The 17,692-nt window shown below is 37.2% G+C and overlaps 1 protein-coding gene across 2 annotated transcripts in view; it reads left to right on the forward strand.

The window, feature by feature from the left end:
- Positions 1-17,692, forward strand: part of MND1 (meiotic nuclear divisions 1) — a 69,298-nt gene that overhangs the window by 9,480 nt on the left and 42,126 nt on the right. For both annotated transcript variants that reach the window (XM_049631217.1, XM_049631218.1), the window contains exons 2-4: positions 3,676-3,741; positions 5,628-5,685; positions 8,875-9,023. In XM_049631217.1, the coding sequence (XP_049487174.1) occupies positions 3,676-3,741; positions 5,628-5,685; positions 8,875-9,023 (273 nt within the window). The remainder of the gene's footprint in view (positions 1-3,675; positions 3,742-5,627; positions 5,686-8,874; positions 9,024-17,692) is intronic.

Here is a 17,692-nt window from a genome sequence, read left to right on the forward strand (position 1 = left end):
GGAACCCTCTTGCACTGTTGGTGGGAATGCAAATTGGTGCAGCCGCTCTGGAAAGCAGTGTGGAGGTTCCTCAGAAAATTAAAAATAGACCTACCCTATGACCCAGCAATAGCACTGCTAGGAATTTATCCAAGGGATACAGGAGTACTGATGCATAGGGGCACCTGTACCCCAATGTTTATAGCGGCACTCTCAACAATAGCCAAATTATGGAAAGAGCCTAAATGTCCATCAACTGATGAATGGATAAAGAAATTGTGGTTTATATACACAATGGAATACTACGTGGCAATGAGAAAAAATGAAATATGGCCTTTTGTAGCAACATGGATGGAACTGGAGAGTGTGATGCTAAGTGAAATAAGCCATACAGAGAAAGACAGATACCATATGGTTTCACTCTTATGTGGATCCTGAGAAACATAACAGAAACCCATGGGGGAGGGGAAGGGAAAAAAAAAAAAAAAGGTTAGAGTGGGAGAGAGCCAAAGCATAAGAGACTGTTAAAAACTGAGAACAAATTGAGGGTTGATGGGGGGTGGGAGGGAGGGCAGGGTGGGAGGGAGGGCAGGGTGGGTGATGGGTATTGAGGAGGGCACCTTTTGGGATGAGCACTGGGTGTTGTATGGAAACCAATTTGACAGTAAATTTCATATATTAAAAAATAAAAAATAAATAAATAAATAAATTAATAGGTATAATTTAAATCTCTACTAGCAAATAACATTTATTTTAATAAAGTATTTGAGTTAAAAAAAAAAAAAAAAGAAAGCGTGCTGGATTTTGTCAAAGGCCTTTTCTGCATCGATTGACAGGATCATATGGTTCTTCTCTTTTTTTTTATTAATGTGATGTATCACGTTGATTGATTTGCGAATGTTGAACCAGCCCTGCATCCCAGGAATGAATCCCACTTGATCATGGTGAATAATTCTTTTTATATGCCGTTGAATTCGATTTGCTAGTATCTTATTGAGAATTTTTGCATCCATATTCATCAGGGATATTGGCCTGTAGTTCTCTTTTTTTACTGGGTCTCTGTCTGGTTTAGGAATCAAAGTAATACTGGCTTCATAGAATGAGTCTGGAAGTTTTCCTTCCCTTTCTATTTCTTGGAATAGCTTGAGAAGGATAGGTATTATCTCTGCTTTAAACGTCTGGTAGAACTCCCCTGGGAAGCCATCTGGTCCTGGACTCTTATTTGTTGGGAGATTTTTGATAACCGATTCAATTTCTTCGCTGGTTATGGGTCTGTTCAAGCTTTCTATTTCCTCCTGATTGAGTTTTGGAAGAGTGTGGGTGTTTAGGAATTAGACAAAGCCTATTTTATAGTAAAGTATTAAATATCTCATGTAATTTATTGAAAAGTGTACTGAAAGTGAAAAACAGAATGATTGTAAGTGTATTGATTGTGTACCCTCATGGTCGTGTGGCTGCCCAGCCTCATGAGAGTATTGTACTTCCTATCACTAGCCTGAGAAAAGATTCAGATTCAAAATTTGAAGTATGGTTTCTATTGAATGTGTATCACTTTCACACTATGGTAAAGTTGAAAAAGTGGAACCATAGTAAGTCAGGGACCATCTGATTTTTGTATTACAGCTCAAGTGGCTTAACTCTCCATGGTATGGTCAAATTTGATGTGGGGAGTGGTATCTGTGAGAGGTAGATTGGGGTCAGGTGATAAAGGGCCTTGTAGAATGATTGGATACTTCTGGATGGTTTGGAAACACTGAAAAAGCAAGGAGAGGCATAGTTAGATTTGCTTCTTGGCAGTGTGGAATGTGGACTTAGAGGGTGAGACAAAGTGTGGCGAGGGGGCCTGCAGGAATGTTGCAGGAGACAGCACACATAATGAAGGCCTGAATCGAGGTAGAGGTTATAGGGATGGAGCAGACTGGATAGATTTGAGGAATAGTTAAGCACTAAAATTGGCAGAACTTGGTGATTGGTCTGATGTAGAGTAAGAGGGATGAAAGAACCTGGGACGACTGCCAGGCCTCTGGCTTAGGTGACAAGGTGGTATCTAACTGAGCTCAAGACCTGGAACAGCAGGTTTGGGGAGTAGATGTGGGAGAAGAAGAGTTCAGTTGAAACCCTCTGAGTTTGAAGTCTGTCCAGTAGGCAGGTAGATACATGAGATTGTAGCTCAGGAGCATACTTCAGAGAACGATTTACGATTGGAGGATTCAGCATAAGTGTTTGTTAAAACCATAAAAGCAGATAAGATCAAAGAAAAGTGTGAGGAGATGAGGGGATCGATAGAGAACCTAGGGGGAACTATAGTGTTCAAGAGTAGACAGAGAAAAAAGAGAAATATCAACATTAATCCTACTTATTTTATCTATACAGTTCATCCAGGAACACGTGATAATTTTACTGCTGTGAAAATCAGTTAGTGGGGTTTCTAGGTTCTGCAAGTAGAATAAAGACTTATGGACTCTGGTTTGTATTCAGGATGGCAATTTCAAATCCCTGTCCCTGTCTATTATAGGCTTTCATTTTCCAATGGAGTATTTAGTTGCAAAGACTCAGTCTTTGTTTGTTTTTAATGTCTGCTTTTTTAAAGTGGTGTAAAGTGTTTTAAACTTCTTACTAAACAGTTTATGTTGCCTCATAATCCTGTGTGATTTTTGAGAAAGATTCAGATGACTTAAAAAACATTAGTGTGGAATTCTCTATTAGACATGATTCTCTCTTTTGTTATTTTCTGTGACTCTTTGCATTGAGGATATTTGGCTTTTTAAAAAAATTTGGATTTCAGCTTTATACGTTCTAAATACAATATATTATAAAATTGAATTATCAATAGACATTTTAGTTACGTGTTAATTATCTTAATTTTAAATTGGCTAAACTATAGTTACAGAATAGTAGAAACCTTCAGTAGGCTTCCGTTTTCTACTTGGATAGGTTTTTTTCTTCCTCCAGCCTATCCTCCACAATGCTACTATATGCCATCTTACTAAAACGTAACTCTAATCTTGTCACTCTTCTGCTTTAGAAATTCACCCAGTAGCTTCTCATTGTCTAGAAAGAATAACATACATTCTCTTTGGCTGGACAGTCAGCCTTCTGTGATCTGGCCCCCGACAACCTTTCTCACCTTCTCTGCCACTCCGTCTACATGCACTACGCAGTAATCATCCCTGAGTGCTTGGCTTTCTGATGCATTCCACGTACTTCCATAACATCATGGCTCTGTGTGGTCTGCCTAGGACACCTCACCATTTCTCAACTTGCCAAAATCCTTTTCATCTCTAGCCTTCCTAGATAGCCCTCAACCCTCCCCAATTCTGTACTTGGTAGCAATTTGTGAATGTACTTCCATCATTTATTAGTTACATCTATTTTCTTTGAGAGATTATAAGTCCTTTGAAGGTAAATACAGGGACTTATCATTGGATCATTTGATAAATATCGAATTTCTATAAACTGCCAGGCTCTGTCACAATCACACTTGTTATTCTACTGGCAGCACCTACCACAGGGCTTGGCATATAGTAGTTTAAGTGGGTCTTGAGGCCTGGCTCTGAGAGTTATCAAACTCATTGGCAGACAAGACCATAACTTTTCAGATGATGTTTCAGATCAAGTTGTTTTAGAATGCAGTGTTTTTTTGTTTGTTTTTTGTTTTTTTAATGCAGTGTCTACTTTTTTACTTTTGTGCTTTAGTCAAAGAAAAAGGGACTGAGTGCAGAGGAGAAGAGAGCCCGCATGATGGAAATATTTTTTGAGACGGTGAGTTGTTTTCTCTAAGATTTTTAGTATTTTATGTAATTTTCTCCTTAAGTATATGTCATTCAGTGTTAACTGTACCTTTTTTAATTAAATATCAGTGCTAATCAATTTCCTGAATAGTGGATAAAATTATGCAAACATTTTTAGTTTCTGTGAAGCTATGGAGTATGAAAGAACCCTACCCCAATGTCACTTCTGTCCAAACTCCTACTACACCACACTGGCACCAAATGATCTTTCTGAAGCATATATTTGATTGTGTCCCCTTTCTGCCTGGGAATAATAGTGATAATTGTGGACATCAGCTGAGTGCTTCCTAGGTGCCAATCATTGCTCTCAGCACTTGGTGTAGGTTATCTGATTCCATCCTTTTTAATCCTTTGCTATCAGGACTGTTATGATCCTCATTCTACAGATGAGGACATCTGAGACACAGCCTAAGGTGCCAGCCCTGGATCTCAAAAAATTAAAGTGGTAGTACCACTAGGATTCAAATCCAGGGAGGATCATCTGATTTTTAGATTTTAGGCAGTGTTAAATGCTGCCTCTTTGCATTTATAAATCTGACTATCGTGTTATATATCATAGGCCTCCTTAATTTATTCCAGATATTTGTGCCTGCCACTAACGGGAAATATGTTTGAAGTTTCAGGTCCTAAGTGGTAGAGCCAGGATTTAAATCCAGGCACCTGGCTCTAGAAGCTGGTTTTTTTACCATGTTGCTCAACAGTAGCTTTTTTTTTTCTTCTTCCAGTTCAAGTCCAAATCTTAGACCTACAAAAAACACTAATTTCCTATGTCTTAGCCTAATACTTGATAGGACCTTCAAAGTCTAGTCTGACCACATTCTACTGGCTACTTTCATTATATACAGACGTGAGGAAGATAAGAGAAAATGGCAAAATAGAATATGAAATTAATAAGGACATTTTCATTTTGATAATTCAGATTCTCAGTAAAACAAGCAAAACACTCTGGGAACCTTTATTTTAAAAACTGCCTTCTAAGTGTAATTTTACTAATGTTACCTCCCTTCAATGACTTACTAAAAGTCATTGGCAATTCAGAACAGAGTATCATATTAATGATGATTAGAAAGATAAATTGATGAAATTTGTATGTGAGGATTATGACTTGTACACAGTTAAAATATTTTTCCTGTGGTCTCAGCAAGAAAAGTAGATTTAATTCTTACTAGGCTGTGGAAGGCTGGGGAGAGTGGTGAGGGTGATTATTTTGTCCTTTATGATATTGTTCATTTTCTCAGTATCAAAATTGGCTGTTTCAGATTGAAAATTTTTCAGCCCTGCCTTCAGTTAATAACAGCATATTAATGAGTGTGAGCAGCTTCCAGAAGTTCACTAGTCACTGAGTTTGTTTTGTTTTGTTTTGTTTTTGAGAGGGAGCGTGCACGCATGCAAGCTGGGGAGAGGGGCAGAGGGAAAGAGAGAATCTCAAATAGACGCCCGTCAGTTGTCTGTTTTACTTTTAGTTAAAACTGCTAAATCTGTGACGTACGATGCATGCTAAGCAAATCACTGTTTTCTTAAAATCACAGTGTCAGAGAAGGTGATTATTTCATGTTAAATGATTCATTGTAAGTAGTCTTTATACCTCGGTGGGAAGATATTCTTTACATTCTGATCTTCAGTTACTTTAAAGAATTGAATGTTCATGCAAAATTTGTCCCTTTTTAAATTCTGTTGAAGGTATCAAACAAGACAATTGCAGTTTGTTCTAGCTCTAAAATGCTTGATTCTGTCACACTGTTCATTACCAGACACAACTTTTAGTACAAAGTTTTATTAATATAGTTATGGTAAATATGAATATATAGTAGAAAATAAATATATGTTTTTCATCTTTTTTTAAACTCTTTTAAACAGAAAGATGTGTTTCAATTAAAAGACATGGAGAAGATTGCTCCCAAAGAAAAAGGCATTAGTGAGTATCAAAGATGTGCGGAGACATTTTGTGATATATTGGCCATCTTTTCTGTAACAGTCTTTCACTTTATGAAAACATAAATTTCTACAGGTGAAGAATGTTTATAAAAGTCCTTACATGATGTCTTTAGGCTGTGGCCATGATTCTTGTGTTTGGAGTATCTGCTTTAGGAAAATTAAAAGGGAATATGCACACATACCTATACCTATACACACATGCATGCACACATTTATTTATTTATAGGTATACTTACTTCAAGAGAAGTAAACATTTCATTTATGTTCTTGTATTTGTTGAATGTGACTTCATATCTTTACATGGTGTAGTGGTTTTCTAAGCTTTTGTAACAAATTACCACAAACTTGGTAGCTTAACACAGTAGAATTTATTCTTTCAAAGTTTGGAAGCCAGAAGTCTAAAATCAGGGTATTGGTAGGGTTGGTTCCTTCTGGAGGTTCTGAAGGAGAATCTGTCTCCTGCTTCTCTCTTGGCTTCTGGTGGCTGTCAGCAGTACTTGGCTTATAGACACGTTGTTCTAATCTCTGCCTGTTTTTACGTAGACTTCCCCTTTATTTTCTCCATTTCTATCTCTTATAAGGACATATGTCATTGGATTTGGGCCATACCACCCTAAAACATGGATGATTTCATCTATGATCCTTAACTGCATCTATACAGACCCTTTTTCCAAATCAGGTCACATTCACAGGATTTGGGGGTTATCTTTTGAAGGGTCACTGTTAAACCCCCTATATATGGGGTGTGTGTGTGTGTGTGTGTCTGTGTCTATATATATATATATATATATATATATATATAGACACACACGCATATATATGTATATATATATGTATTTAAATCTTATTTTCATTGTATAAGCTATACATGTTTATAAGTAAAAATTGTTCATAAGCCCTCTATTCTGGGATCACCACTGTTAACATTTTGGTGTATTTTGGTGTCTTATTCTTTGGTTCTATTTGTGTATGTATGTATGTATCTCTTTTTTTTTTTTTTTGAGGGAACTGTCCTGTATATGCAGTTTTGTGTTCATGCATTTTTCATATAACGTTATGTCATCTATATTTCATTATGTCATTTGCTTAAAGAATGATGTGGGGTGCCTGGGTGGCTCACTCTTGATTTCTGTTCAGGTCATGATCTCACTGCATGGGATTGAGCCCCTCGTGGGGCTCTGTGCTGACAGCACAGAGCCTGCTTGGGATTCCCTTTTCTCCTCTGTCTCTCAAAATAAATAAATAAACTTAAAAAAAAAAAAAAGATGCACAACATCTGCATCTCCTAATGTTTCATTCTGTGACCACCCACTATACCCTAATTTGCTTAGCTTGTTACCTTTTGTTGAACACCTAGGTTGTTCACAAACTTTGCTGCTAAAATTAATGTGTAACATACTATCTATGAATTTTTTTCTAAAAACGTGGTTTTTTAGGGCAGTTTTAGGGTCATAGCAGAATTGAGTGGAAGGTACAGATATATCCCATATGCTTCCTGCTCCCCCACATGTAAAGCTTCTCCTGCTGTCAGCATCACTCACCAGTGGTCCGTTTGTTACAGCTGACACATCCTAATCCCCCAAAGTCCATGGTTTGCATTGCATTCTGTGAGTTTGGACAAGTGTATAATGACACGGATCCATCATTATCGTGTCATGCAGAGGATTTTATTACTGCCCTAAAATCTCAATGTGCTCCACCTATTCATCCCTTTCTCTCCTTACCCATACTTTTTTTTCCCCCCACATCTCCTATCACTTCATTAGGAAATGCTCCTAGAAATAGAGTGGAAAATAGAGACTTGTGTAGTTTTAGACATTTAATACATATTCTAAAGTGCCTTCAGGAAAGGCTATTCCAAATTATATTCACATTCATTTCTCAGAATTGTGTTTTCATTTTTAGAATCGTTGACATTTCATTTCACTTCGTATTTCTTTACGAGTGAGGTTGAATGTTTTGCACATTCGGTGTCGATTTTTTTTTTAATTTATTAAATCTTTAGTTTTCTAATAGATTTTATTATATTTAGGAATCTGTAGAAAAAATTAAAGTGGACATAAAAATATGGATAATTTCTCAGTACAGTTTTACTTAATAGAAAGTAAGAATTGTTCATGAATTTCAAATAAAGTCATATTTGACTTTACATTTTTATATGCTACTTTTGAAAACTTCTTTCTGATTTTTTATCTTACCCTTAACCGTAATATTCAGTTTATTGTTTTATTGTTTAATTTTTCACAAGTTTTTTTTTCTTTTGTTAGTTTTCTTAGCAAAGAAGGCAAAACATGTTCATTGTTGGAAAAAATAAGAAAAATGAACAAAAAGAGGACATAAAAATTGCCTCTTAAAGATAACTTCTGTCACATTAGTGCATATTTTAACTTTATTTTTTTATATTTTATACACATTTTGAATGTATATATATATCCATGCCATTAAATATTTTATAACATAAATTTAATGATTGTATAGTATCCTGTCACAATAAATGCTTTTTTTTTAAAGTTGTTTTTATTTATTTTGAGAGAGAGATAGAGAGCAAGTGGAGGAGGGGCCAAGAGACGGAGATAAAATCCCAAGGAGGCTCTGCAGTTTAGCACAGAGCCCAATGCAGGGCTCAAACTCACAAACCGTGAGATCATGACTTGAGCCGAAATCAAGAGTCAGACACTTAATCGACTATGCCACTCAGGCGCCCCACAATATTACAAGTCCAGTTATTGGACTGGTTTCCAGTTTTTTGCTATTGAAAACAGTGCTTCTGTCATTTTCTTTGGTTGAATTTAAAATAATGGAATTTCTACATAAAAAGTATGCATAAATCTAAGGTTTTCAATATATATTGTCATATTCTCTACCCATGATGAGGGTACTCATTACCCTAAATCTTTTATGATATTGTAGTCAAGAAATCATATGTCATTGCTTTATTTTGCTTTCTTCAGTTATTAGTGGGGTTAAACATTTTTGTTTGTTGACTGTGTATATTTTGTTTTTGTTCATTGATGTACTTTTGTTTTTCCATTGTAGTATTTTTTATTTTTAAAAGCTCCTTTGTTAAGTACCCCTTCTGTAATATTTATTGCAGGTATTTTCCTAGTTTTTAGCCTTTTAATTATATAGGATGTGTCTTAATGTAGTCTTTAAAAATTCTCTCTTTTAGCTGCTATGTCAGTAAAAGAAGTCCTTCAAAGCTTAGTTGATGACGGTATGGTTGACTGTGAGAGGATTGGAACGTCTAATTATTATTGGGCTTTTCCAAGTAAAGCTCTTCATGCAAGGAAACGCAAGCTGGAGGTTCTGGAATCTCAGGTAAGCGACCACACTTAAAAAAATTATAGATTTGCTTTGTAAGAAAAAAATTTGTTTTTATTTAAACTTATGTGGTTTCCGTTAAATTTTTAACATGCATTATTTGATTCAAAGTCTAGAAATAATCAATATCTCTTTCTTCCAAACAGTACAAGGATCTTAGAATGTTTTAACCTTCATCTTCCCACATCATGATATTATTTTATAATATTTTAGTTCCTTTTAGGGTTACAGAAAAAGGCGTGAGGAGGTACAGAGAGTTCCCAAATGTGGTTGACCCTTTAACAACATGGGTTTAAACCTCATGAGTTCACGTATACGTGCATTTTTTTTTATACATATGGTACTGTAAATGTATTTTCTTTCTCTTATAATTATCTACATTTACTTTCCCCTAACTTACTTTATTGTAAGAATACAGTGTATGATAGCATAAAAAATATGTGTTAATCAACTATTTATGTTATTGGTAAGGCTTCTGGTCAACAGTGGGCTATTAGCACTTACTTTTTTTTTTTTTTTGAGACAGAGCACTAGTGAGGGAGAGGGAGAGGGGGAGAGAGAGAGAGATAGAGAGATAGAGAGATAGAGAGAGAGAGAGAGAGAGAGAGAGAGAATTTCAAGCAGATTCCACTTTCAGCACAGAGCCCGATGTGGGGCTGGATCCCACGACCCTTGGATCATGACCTGAGCTGAAACCAAGAGTTGGAGGCTAAATCAACTGAGCCACCCAGGAGTCAAAAGTTATATATGGATTTTTGACTGCATGAGGGTTGCCCCTAACTTCTGCATTGTTCAGTGGTCAGCTGTATAGTTTTCTCCCACCATCTGAAAGTGGAGTATTCCTATGAAACTTTTTGTGAGCTAAAATGGTGTGAAGCAAAAAAGCAATTACCATTAACCTATGTGGAAAAAATCTTTGAGTGATTCTAGACCCCAAAAGTAACCTTTCTTAGGCTTTTCTGATACCTTAGGGCACATCTTGCTAATGGATGCACAAAATACATCAAAGTAAAGCACAAATGCTCATAGGCACAGTTCGATGCTATGGAGCTTGATGCTGACATGCTGAGTATAGTTCCCAGGGAAGGAGCTTGGGGCCACTCTCACTGCTCTGGGTGCACGCTGCCTCTATAAAGGCTTGCTGCAAAATGAATGCTGAACACTCTTTTTGCTTTTTATCTTTTTTTTGTAAAAGCAAAATACCCTTCAGATTTCTCTCAGCAAAAATAGGTACTAATGTAGGTCTTTCATAAAAACAAAGTGGTATAACATGAACTTTTGAAAAATGGGGACACTTGTACCACCCCCTACACCCCACCAAACACAAAATTTCCCCTATTATTTACATTTTGTGTTAGTGTTGTACATGTTATAATTGATGAGTCAGTATTGATCTCTTGTTATTAAATAAAGTCCATACTATATATTAGGGTTCACATTTTATATTGTATATTCTGTGAATTTTGACAAATGCATAAATGTTATATATGCACAATTACAGGATACAGAATGCAGGATTCCAGAATAGTTTCACTGCCCTAAAAATCTCCTGTGCTGGAGTTATCCCTCCATCCTTCCCTCTCCCCTAACTCCTAGCAACCACTGGTATTTTTACTGTTCTGTAGTTTGCCTTTCCCAGAATATGATATTGTTGGAATCGTACAGTCTATAGCCTTTTCAGATTGGCTTCTTTCACTTAGTAATGTATATTTAGGTTTCCTCCGTGTCTTTTGGTGGCTTGATAGCTCATTTTTTTTTTGATAGTTCATTTCTTTTTATTGCTAAATAATATTCCATTTCATAGTTGTGCTATAGTTTGTTTATTCATTCAGCTATTAAAGGAAATCTTGATTGTTTCCAAGAACATGCATTTAGTCTGTACTACAAGATTCCAATACGTTTTAATGAAGTATTTTTTTATTCTTTTATGCAACTGAGGGGGTGAATTACCATGTGGAATTTATAGTGTAGGTAAGAAATGGAACTTCAGGGAAATAGGCAATGGACTTGTTTTGGAGTGAGGTGAGGAAGAATTCTGATTCTCGAGAAGATAACAGGACCGGGAAAAGTTAATCAAGAATAGTAAAGGAGGGGGGCGCCTGGGTGGCTCAGTGGGTTAAGCGTCTGACTTCAGTTCAGGTCATGATCTCACGGTTCGTGGGTTTGAGCCCGCGTTGGGCTCTGTGCTGACAGCTCAGAGCCTGGAGCCTGCTTCGGATTCTGTGTCTCCCTCTCTCACTGCCCCTCCCCAACTAGCGCTCTGTCTCTGTCTCTCAGAAAATAAAATAAAAACGTTAAAAAAAATTTTTTTTTAAAAAAAGGAATAGTAAAGGAGGGGTGCCTGGGTGGCTCAGTCAATTAAGTGTCTGACTCTTGGTTTCAGCTCAGATCATGATCTCATGGTTTCGTGAGTTCCGAGCTCTGTGTTGGGCTCTGTGCTGGCAGCATGGAGTCTGCTTGGGATTCTCTGTCTCCCTCTCTCTCTGTCCCTTCCCCACACACGCTCTCTCTCTCTCAAAATAAATAAATAAAGTTAAAAAAAAAAAAAGAATAGTAAAGGAAATGAATTTATTTCTGTTTGGAGGTAACGTGAGATTACATTTCTTCATAGGAAAATCCTCCTGAAATACCACTATTTAAAATGTTGCTCATGGGTTTAAGAAGGTTAAAGAGTTAGTTTGTAAGGAGCCCTCTGTCAGTCATTGTTTTTAACTATAAGCAATGCATATTAACTCTGGCTGACATTAGCAGAAAAGGAATTTTTGAAAGATACAAGATGGATTTGCAGAATCACTGGGAAGGCTGGAAACCCAGTTCTAAAAGTAGGCAGGAACCGAGGGAAGGTACACAGCCAGACCACAGCCAAAGTCACACCATGAAACCTGTCTGGTGAGGATTCTGCTGCTCCAGAGCCATGAACACTGCACCTAGCTCTACTGACATTGCTGACCTCAGAAGATGATTCCACTGGTGCTTCTGACTCAGGCTGAAGAACCAGATGTTGCTGCTGCCAAAGAAAAGAAAACAAACTTAAAAATCCCTCAAAAAACTTCTGTCCCAGCTACCAGTCACATTTTGTGGAGGTACATGTGATCTGGCCAAGCCTGGGTTACATTCTCACACTCTAGTTGCCAGGGGAACTGGCGAAATAAGTAATTAGGGTGTCTAGTTTCTTTCTTTCTTCTTCTCTTTTTTTTTTTTTTTTTTAAAGTTTATTTATTTGTTTTGAGAGAGAGAGAGAGAGAGAGAGAGCGCAGAGGGAGGGGCAGAGAGAGAGAGAGAGAGAGAGAGAGAGAGAATCCCAAGCAGGCTCTGTGTTATCAGCACAGACCCCAGTGCAGGGCTCAATCTCCTAAACCTATGGGATCATGACCTGAGTCTAAGTCAGAGGAGTCGGATGCCTAACTGACTGAGCCACCCAGGCGTCCCATGGAGTTTCCAGTTTTTGTGATGAGAGGTAGCTGCCTCCTATTGGTACCAGCAGTTCCCCAAAATAGGAAGGGAGTTTGAATGCTGAGTAGCACTGTCTCTCCTACCATGATATTTGCAAAATAAATCAGGAGAAACAAACTGGAAAAGAGCATAGGACTTGGGAGTCAGAATAATAACAACTAAATTATTGAGTACCTACTGTCTTCTGTGATAACTATCCTAGGCACTCAGAATCCATTAGTGGACAAAGAATGGAAGCAGGGAAACCAAGTAGGTTAAGTTATTGAAATAATCCAGCTAGGAAATAATGGTGGTTTGGACCAAGGTGGACGAAGCCCACTTATCCTTGCCTTAGCCATAGGCAACCAGTAAGCTACTTTCTGTCTCTTGTAAATTTTCTTGTTCTGGACATTTCATATGAGTGGAATCACAGCATGTGTATCATTCTCAACTGGCTTCTTTAATTTAACGTAATGTTTTCAAAGTTTGTCCATGTTATAGTAGAAGTACTTCATTCCTTTTTATGGCCAAATAATATTCCGTTATATGAATATACCACACTTTGTTTATCCATTCCTCAGTTAATGGCCATTTGGATTGTTTTCACCTTTTGACTGTTAATATGCAATGTTGCTATAAACTTTCAAGTTTTTGTGTGGACATTTTTTCATTTCTCTTGGGATTTGCTGGGTCATATGACAACATGATTAGTTGTTTGAAGAACTTCCATACTTCTTTCTAATTTGGCTTCACCAGTTTCCATTTTTACAGTGCATGAAGCTTCCAGTTTTACTACATCGTCACTGAAATTTATCATTACCTGACTTTTTTGACTTTAGCCATCCTAGTGGTTGTGAAGTGACATCTAGTTACGGTTTTGCTTTCTATTTTCCTGGTGACTAGTGATGTTGAGCATCATTTCATGTGTTTACGGGCCATTTGTATATCTTCCTTAGAGAAATACCTATTCAGATCCTTTACCCATGTTTTATCTTTTAAACGTGATGCCACATGTTTTCCATGCTAGGAAACAACATGCATATTTGTCACTCAGCAATTTTTTGAAAAGTTAATCATGACAATTAAAACTTTATACAGGGTAATATACTTTCAGGTCTTATTGCATTTTCCTGTCTTCATGGTTTTTTGTTCCTTTATCCTCTTTGAGAATTCCCTTGCTCTTCCTTTCTACTTAGCCAAATTCTAAACATCTCTCTTTTCAGAAACCTTCTCAAGGCCCCATAGCTTGTAGTGGGTTTGGCCTTCTCTAAACAAACTGTAATATTTTTGGTTTTACCATGATATAATGTATTGCTTTGGCTCATACTGCTGGTTGCCTATGTAATGAGCACTGCCCCTTTCTTCTTTACTAACAAAACACTTTGTTGAGGCAGCAGTGTGCCTTACTTAAAAAAAAAAAAAATGCTCATCTTCCCACACTCCTTTGCAACTAAGGGTGGCAATGGAAAACAGTTCTGATGAGTGAGATATAAGTGGAAGAGTATCTCTGAGGTTTGTAGGAAAGTGTTTACTTTCCTGATAAAGGCAAAACCCCTTCCCCTTCTTTTCCATAGTGGACATGAGATCATATTGTAACCCTACAATAACATGCATTAGGATGGAGACCTGTTCCTTAATGTCAGAGCCTGAATAGAAAGGGCTTGGGTCTCTGGTGGCATTTTGAAATGCTGCACTAACCTGGGACTGTCTCATGTCTGGACTGTTTAATCCAGTTTTAGTCAAATGTTCTGTTACTGTAGCTGAATGTGTTCTAAATGGATATTATTGCTTTGAAGACTTTCTTTTACATAAATGTGACTTAGATTTTTTATTAGTTGTCTGTTACTTTGTAACAAACTGTGTACTCCAAAATTTTGTGGCTTAAAGAAACAAACATAGATATTTCACAGTTTCTGTGGATCAGGAATCCAGACATGGTTTAGTTAGGTACGTCTGGCTCAGAGTCTCACATGAGGTTGTAGTCTGACAGTTGGCTGGGGCTGCGTACTCATCAGAAGGTTCATCTGGGAGAGGATTAACTTCCAAACTCAATCATATAGTTATTGGATTTAGCCCTTTGAAGGCTGTTGGACTGAGGGCCTTTATTCCTTGATAGTTTTTAGGCAGAGGCCTCCCTCATTCCTTATATCCTGGGCTTCTCCATAGGACAGTTCACAGAGCAAGCGTGTGGAGAGTCCAAGGCAGAAGGACACTACTGTGTTTTTTTGTAACTTAATCTTGGAAGTGACATCTCTTTACATCTGCTGTAGTGTGTTTTAATGAAACAAGTCATTAAATACAGCCCAGTTGCAAGCAGAGATTACAAATGGGCATAAATAGCAAGGGGCAGGGATCATTTTGGCCATCTTAGAGGATACATACACAGATTTAAATTTTTTTTTTAACTTTTCATATGTATAAGTCTTCTTGATTAGTTTTTAATTGCTTTATTGAAGAATATTTGACATTCAAAAATTTCTCATATTTAAAGTTTATAAATTGCCGAGTTTTGGCATATGTATACATCCATGAAACCATCACTACAATTAAGGTAATGAGCATATCCTTCATCCGTAAAAGTTTCTTTATTCCCCTTTTTAGTCTTTCTCTCCTGCCCTTCGCTTCTCTGCACTGTTTCCCCTGCCCCCATCCCTAGGCAACCACTGATTTCCTTTCTGTCACTATATTTCCAAGAGTTAAAAAAAACTTTTTTAATGTTTATTTTTGAGAGAGAGCGAGCGAACATGAACAGCAGGGGCGGGGAGGGGAGCGGAAAGAGAGAGAGAGAGAGACACAGAATCTGAAGCAGGCTCCAGGCTTTGAGCTGTCAGCACAGAGGCCGATGAGCAGGGCTCGAACTCAAGAGCTGTGAGATCATGTCCTGATCCGAAGTAGGACATTTAACCGACTGAGCCACCCAGTTCCCCCCCTTCTTTTTAATTTTTTAAAAATGATATTTCTAAGAGTTTTATATAAATGGAATCATACAGTAATGTATTCTTTTTCCTGGCTTCTTTTACTGAGCATAATTATTTAAAGATGTATCCATGTTGCTGTCTTATTCATTTATTTTTATTGCTTAGTGGTGTTCCATTGTATGGGTAGATGACAGTCTGTTTAGCTGTTGATAGACGTTTGGGTCTTTTGTGTGTTCTAGTTTTGGGCTATTAGAAATAAAGCTGCTATAAATATTTGTGTATAAGCCTTTGTAGGGACATATGTTTTTATTTATATTGGGTAAATACCTAGGAATGGAATGGCTGGATTGTATGTGGCAAGTTTATGTTTAACTTTTTAAGAGATTGCCAAACTGTTTTCTGAAATAGTTGTGCCATTTTACATTCCGGTCAGGAGTGTATGAGAGTTCCTGGTCTCTCCACATCCTTGTCAATACTTGGTATGATACCCATTCTAATAAGTATATAGTGATATTGTGGCTTTTTTCCATTTCCCCAGTGACTAATAATGTTGAGCATCTTTGCATGTGTTTGTTTGTCATCCATAAGTCTTCACTGACAAAGTGTCAGTACAGATCTTTTACTTAAAAAAAAAAAATTTCTTTTTGCCTTTTCTAAAACTTGGGTTTTTATTATTGAGTTTAGACAATTCTCTGTATATTCTGGGTACAGATCCCCTTCTAGACAAATGTTCTCTGAACTTTTTTTCTACCAGTCTTCAATTTGTCTTTTCATTCTCTTAACTAGTTTTTGAGGAACAGAAGTTTTTAATTTTGTTGAAGGCCAGTTTATCAATTTGTTTCTTTATGGTTGGTGTTTTGGGGGTATATCTTACCTTCTTCTGGGCAATTATTTGTGCCTGAAACTGGGCATAACAGGTGCTGATTAAACATTTGCTGGTTGACTTCTTGAGCCAGAGGAACTCTTTACCTTTGAGGAAAAAACAGCTAAATGTACGTTTTTTATTTCTTTGCCTCTGGATTTAGCATAATATCTACTTAGCAAGTGGGGGAGCTTGGCAAACCTTAAGAGAAGTAAAGAAGAGATCTCGTAAGAATCTCTAGTACAGTGAATCTATTTTCAAAAAGTGAACTTAATATCACTGTTTGTTCTGAGTGTTTGAGGAATAGGATGTTCTCATTAGTTACTGTCTATAGATCCCTCTTCCTACAGGTCTGAGAGTTGGCAACAAATGTATTTTGTGACACACCCCTCCCTCCCCACCTCCATTGACAAGTTGGAGGTCAAAGATTAATCTTACACACCTCAGAAATCAGGTCAAGTCAGAGATGTACACCTAGGCAGTAGTCCTATACCCTCTGTTCTAAACACTCCAGAGGTAAACGAAAAACATGATTTTGATGTCATTTGTAAAACGTTGATAGCCCTTGACATTTGCTGTATATAGTTATTAAAAAACAAAACCAAAAAGCCTTAGTGCCTTTTCACTGACCTAAACCTACTTTATTCTCTAACTAAAACTTGAGATGGCACGTCAGTATCATTCTGTGCCCCTCAACCATGGTTCTGGAGATCGCTTATCATTTTAGAGAAGCAATGTGGCTCAATGGAAAGAGAAGTAGTTAGAAATCAGACATGGATTGAAATCACAGCTTTACTTCTTACTGGCTGTAGGATCTTGGAAAACTTTCTTTAGCTCTTTAAAGCCTCAGTTTCCCAGTTTGTAAAATAGAGAGTATACTTCAAAGGGTTGTGATACAGATTAAGTGATATATGTAAAGCCTGGCGTACTAGGTACTCAGTCTATGGTAGCCAACAAATTCAGCTAAATTACTACTCATCCAGGATATACTGTAAGTTTATTTGGTCAGTCAGAACAAATATTTGAGGGTCTACTACGTGCAAAACATTTTACAAGATCCTGGAGGTAGTTTGTAGAAGTTAAGATTTGTTCCTTATAAGAAAGAACTTGTGGGATGCCTGGGTGGCTCAGTTGGTTAAGGTGTCTGACTTTGGCTTAGGTCATGATCTCACGGTCTGTGGGTTCAAGCCCCGCGTTGGGCTCTGTGCTGATAGCTCAGAGCCTGGAGCCTGCTTCGGATTCTGTGTCTCTCTCTGCCCCAACCCTGCTCTTGCTCTGTCTCTATCTCTCAAGAATAAATAGACATTTAAAAAAAAAAGAAAAGAAAAAAAAAGAAAGGAGATGTAACCTGTGCTAAAGAGTGAAAGTGTAATATGGGTAGTTTCATGAATGAGTGGTAAGATTAAAAATGCTGCAAGAGATGGTAGGGTTTATATAAAGATAGAAGGTACTTA

Source organism: Panthera uncia, chromosome B1 (genome assembly GCF_023721935.1).
Source record: "Panthera uncia isolate 11264 chromosome B1, Puncia_PCG_1.0, whole genome shotgun sequence".
NCBI classification, from domain to species: Eukaryota; Metazoa; Chordata; class Mammalia; order Carnivora; family Felidae; genus Panthera; species Panthera uncia.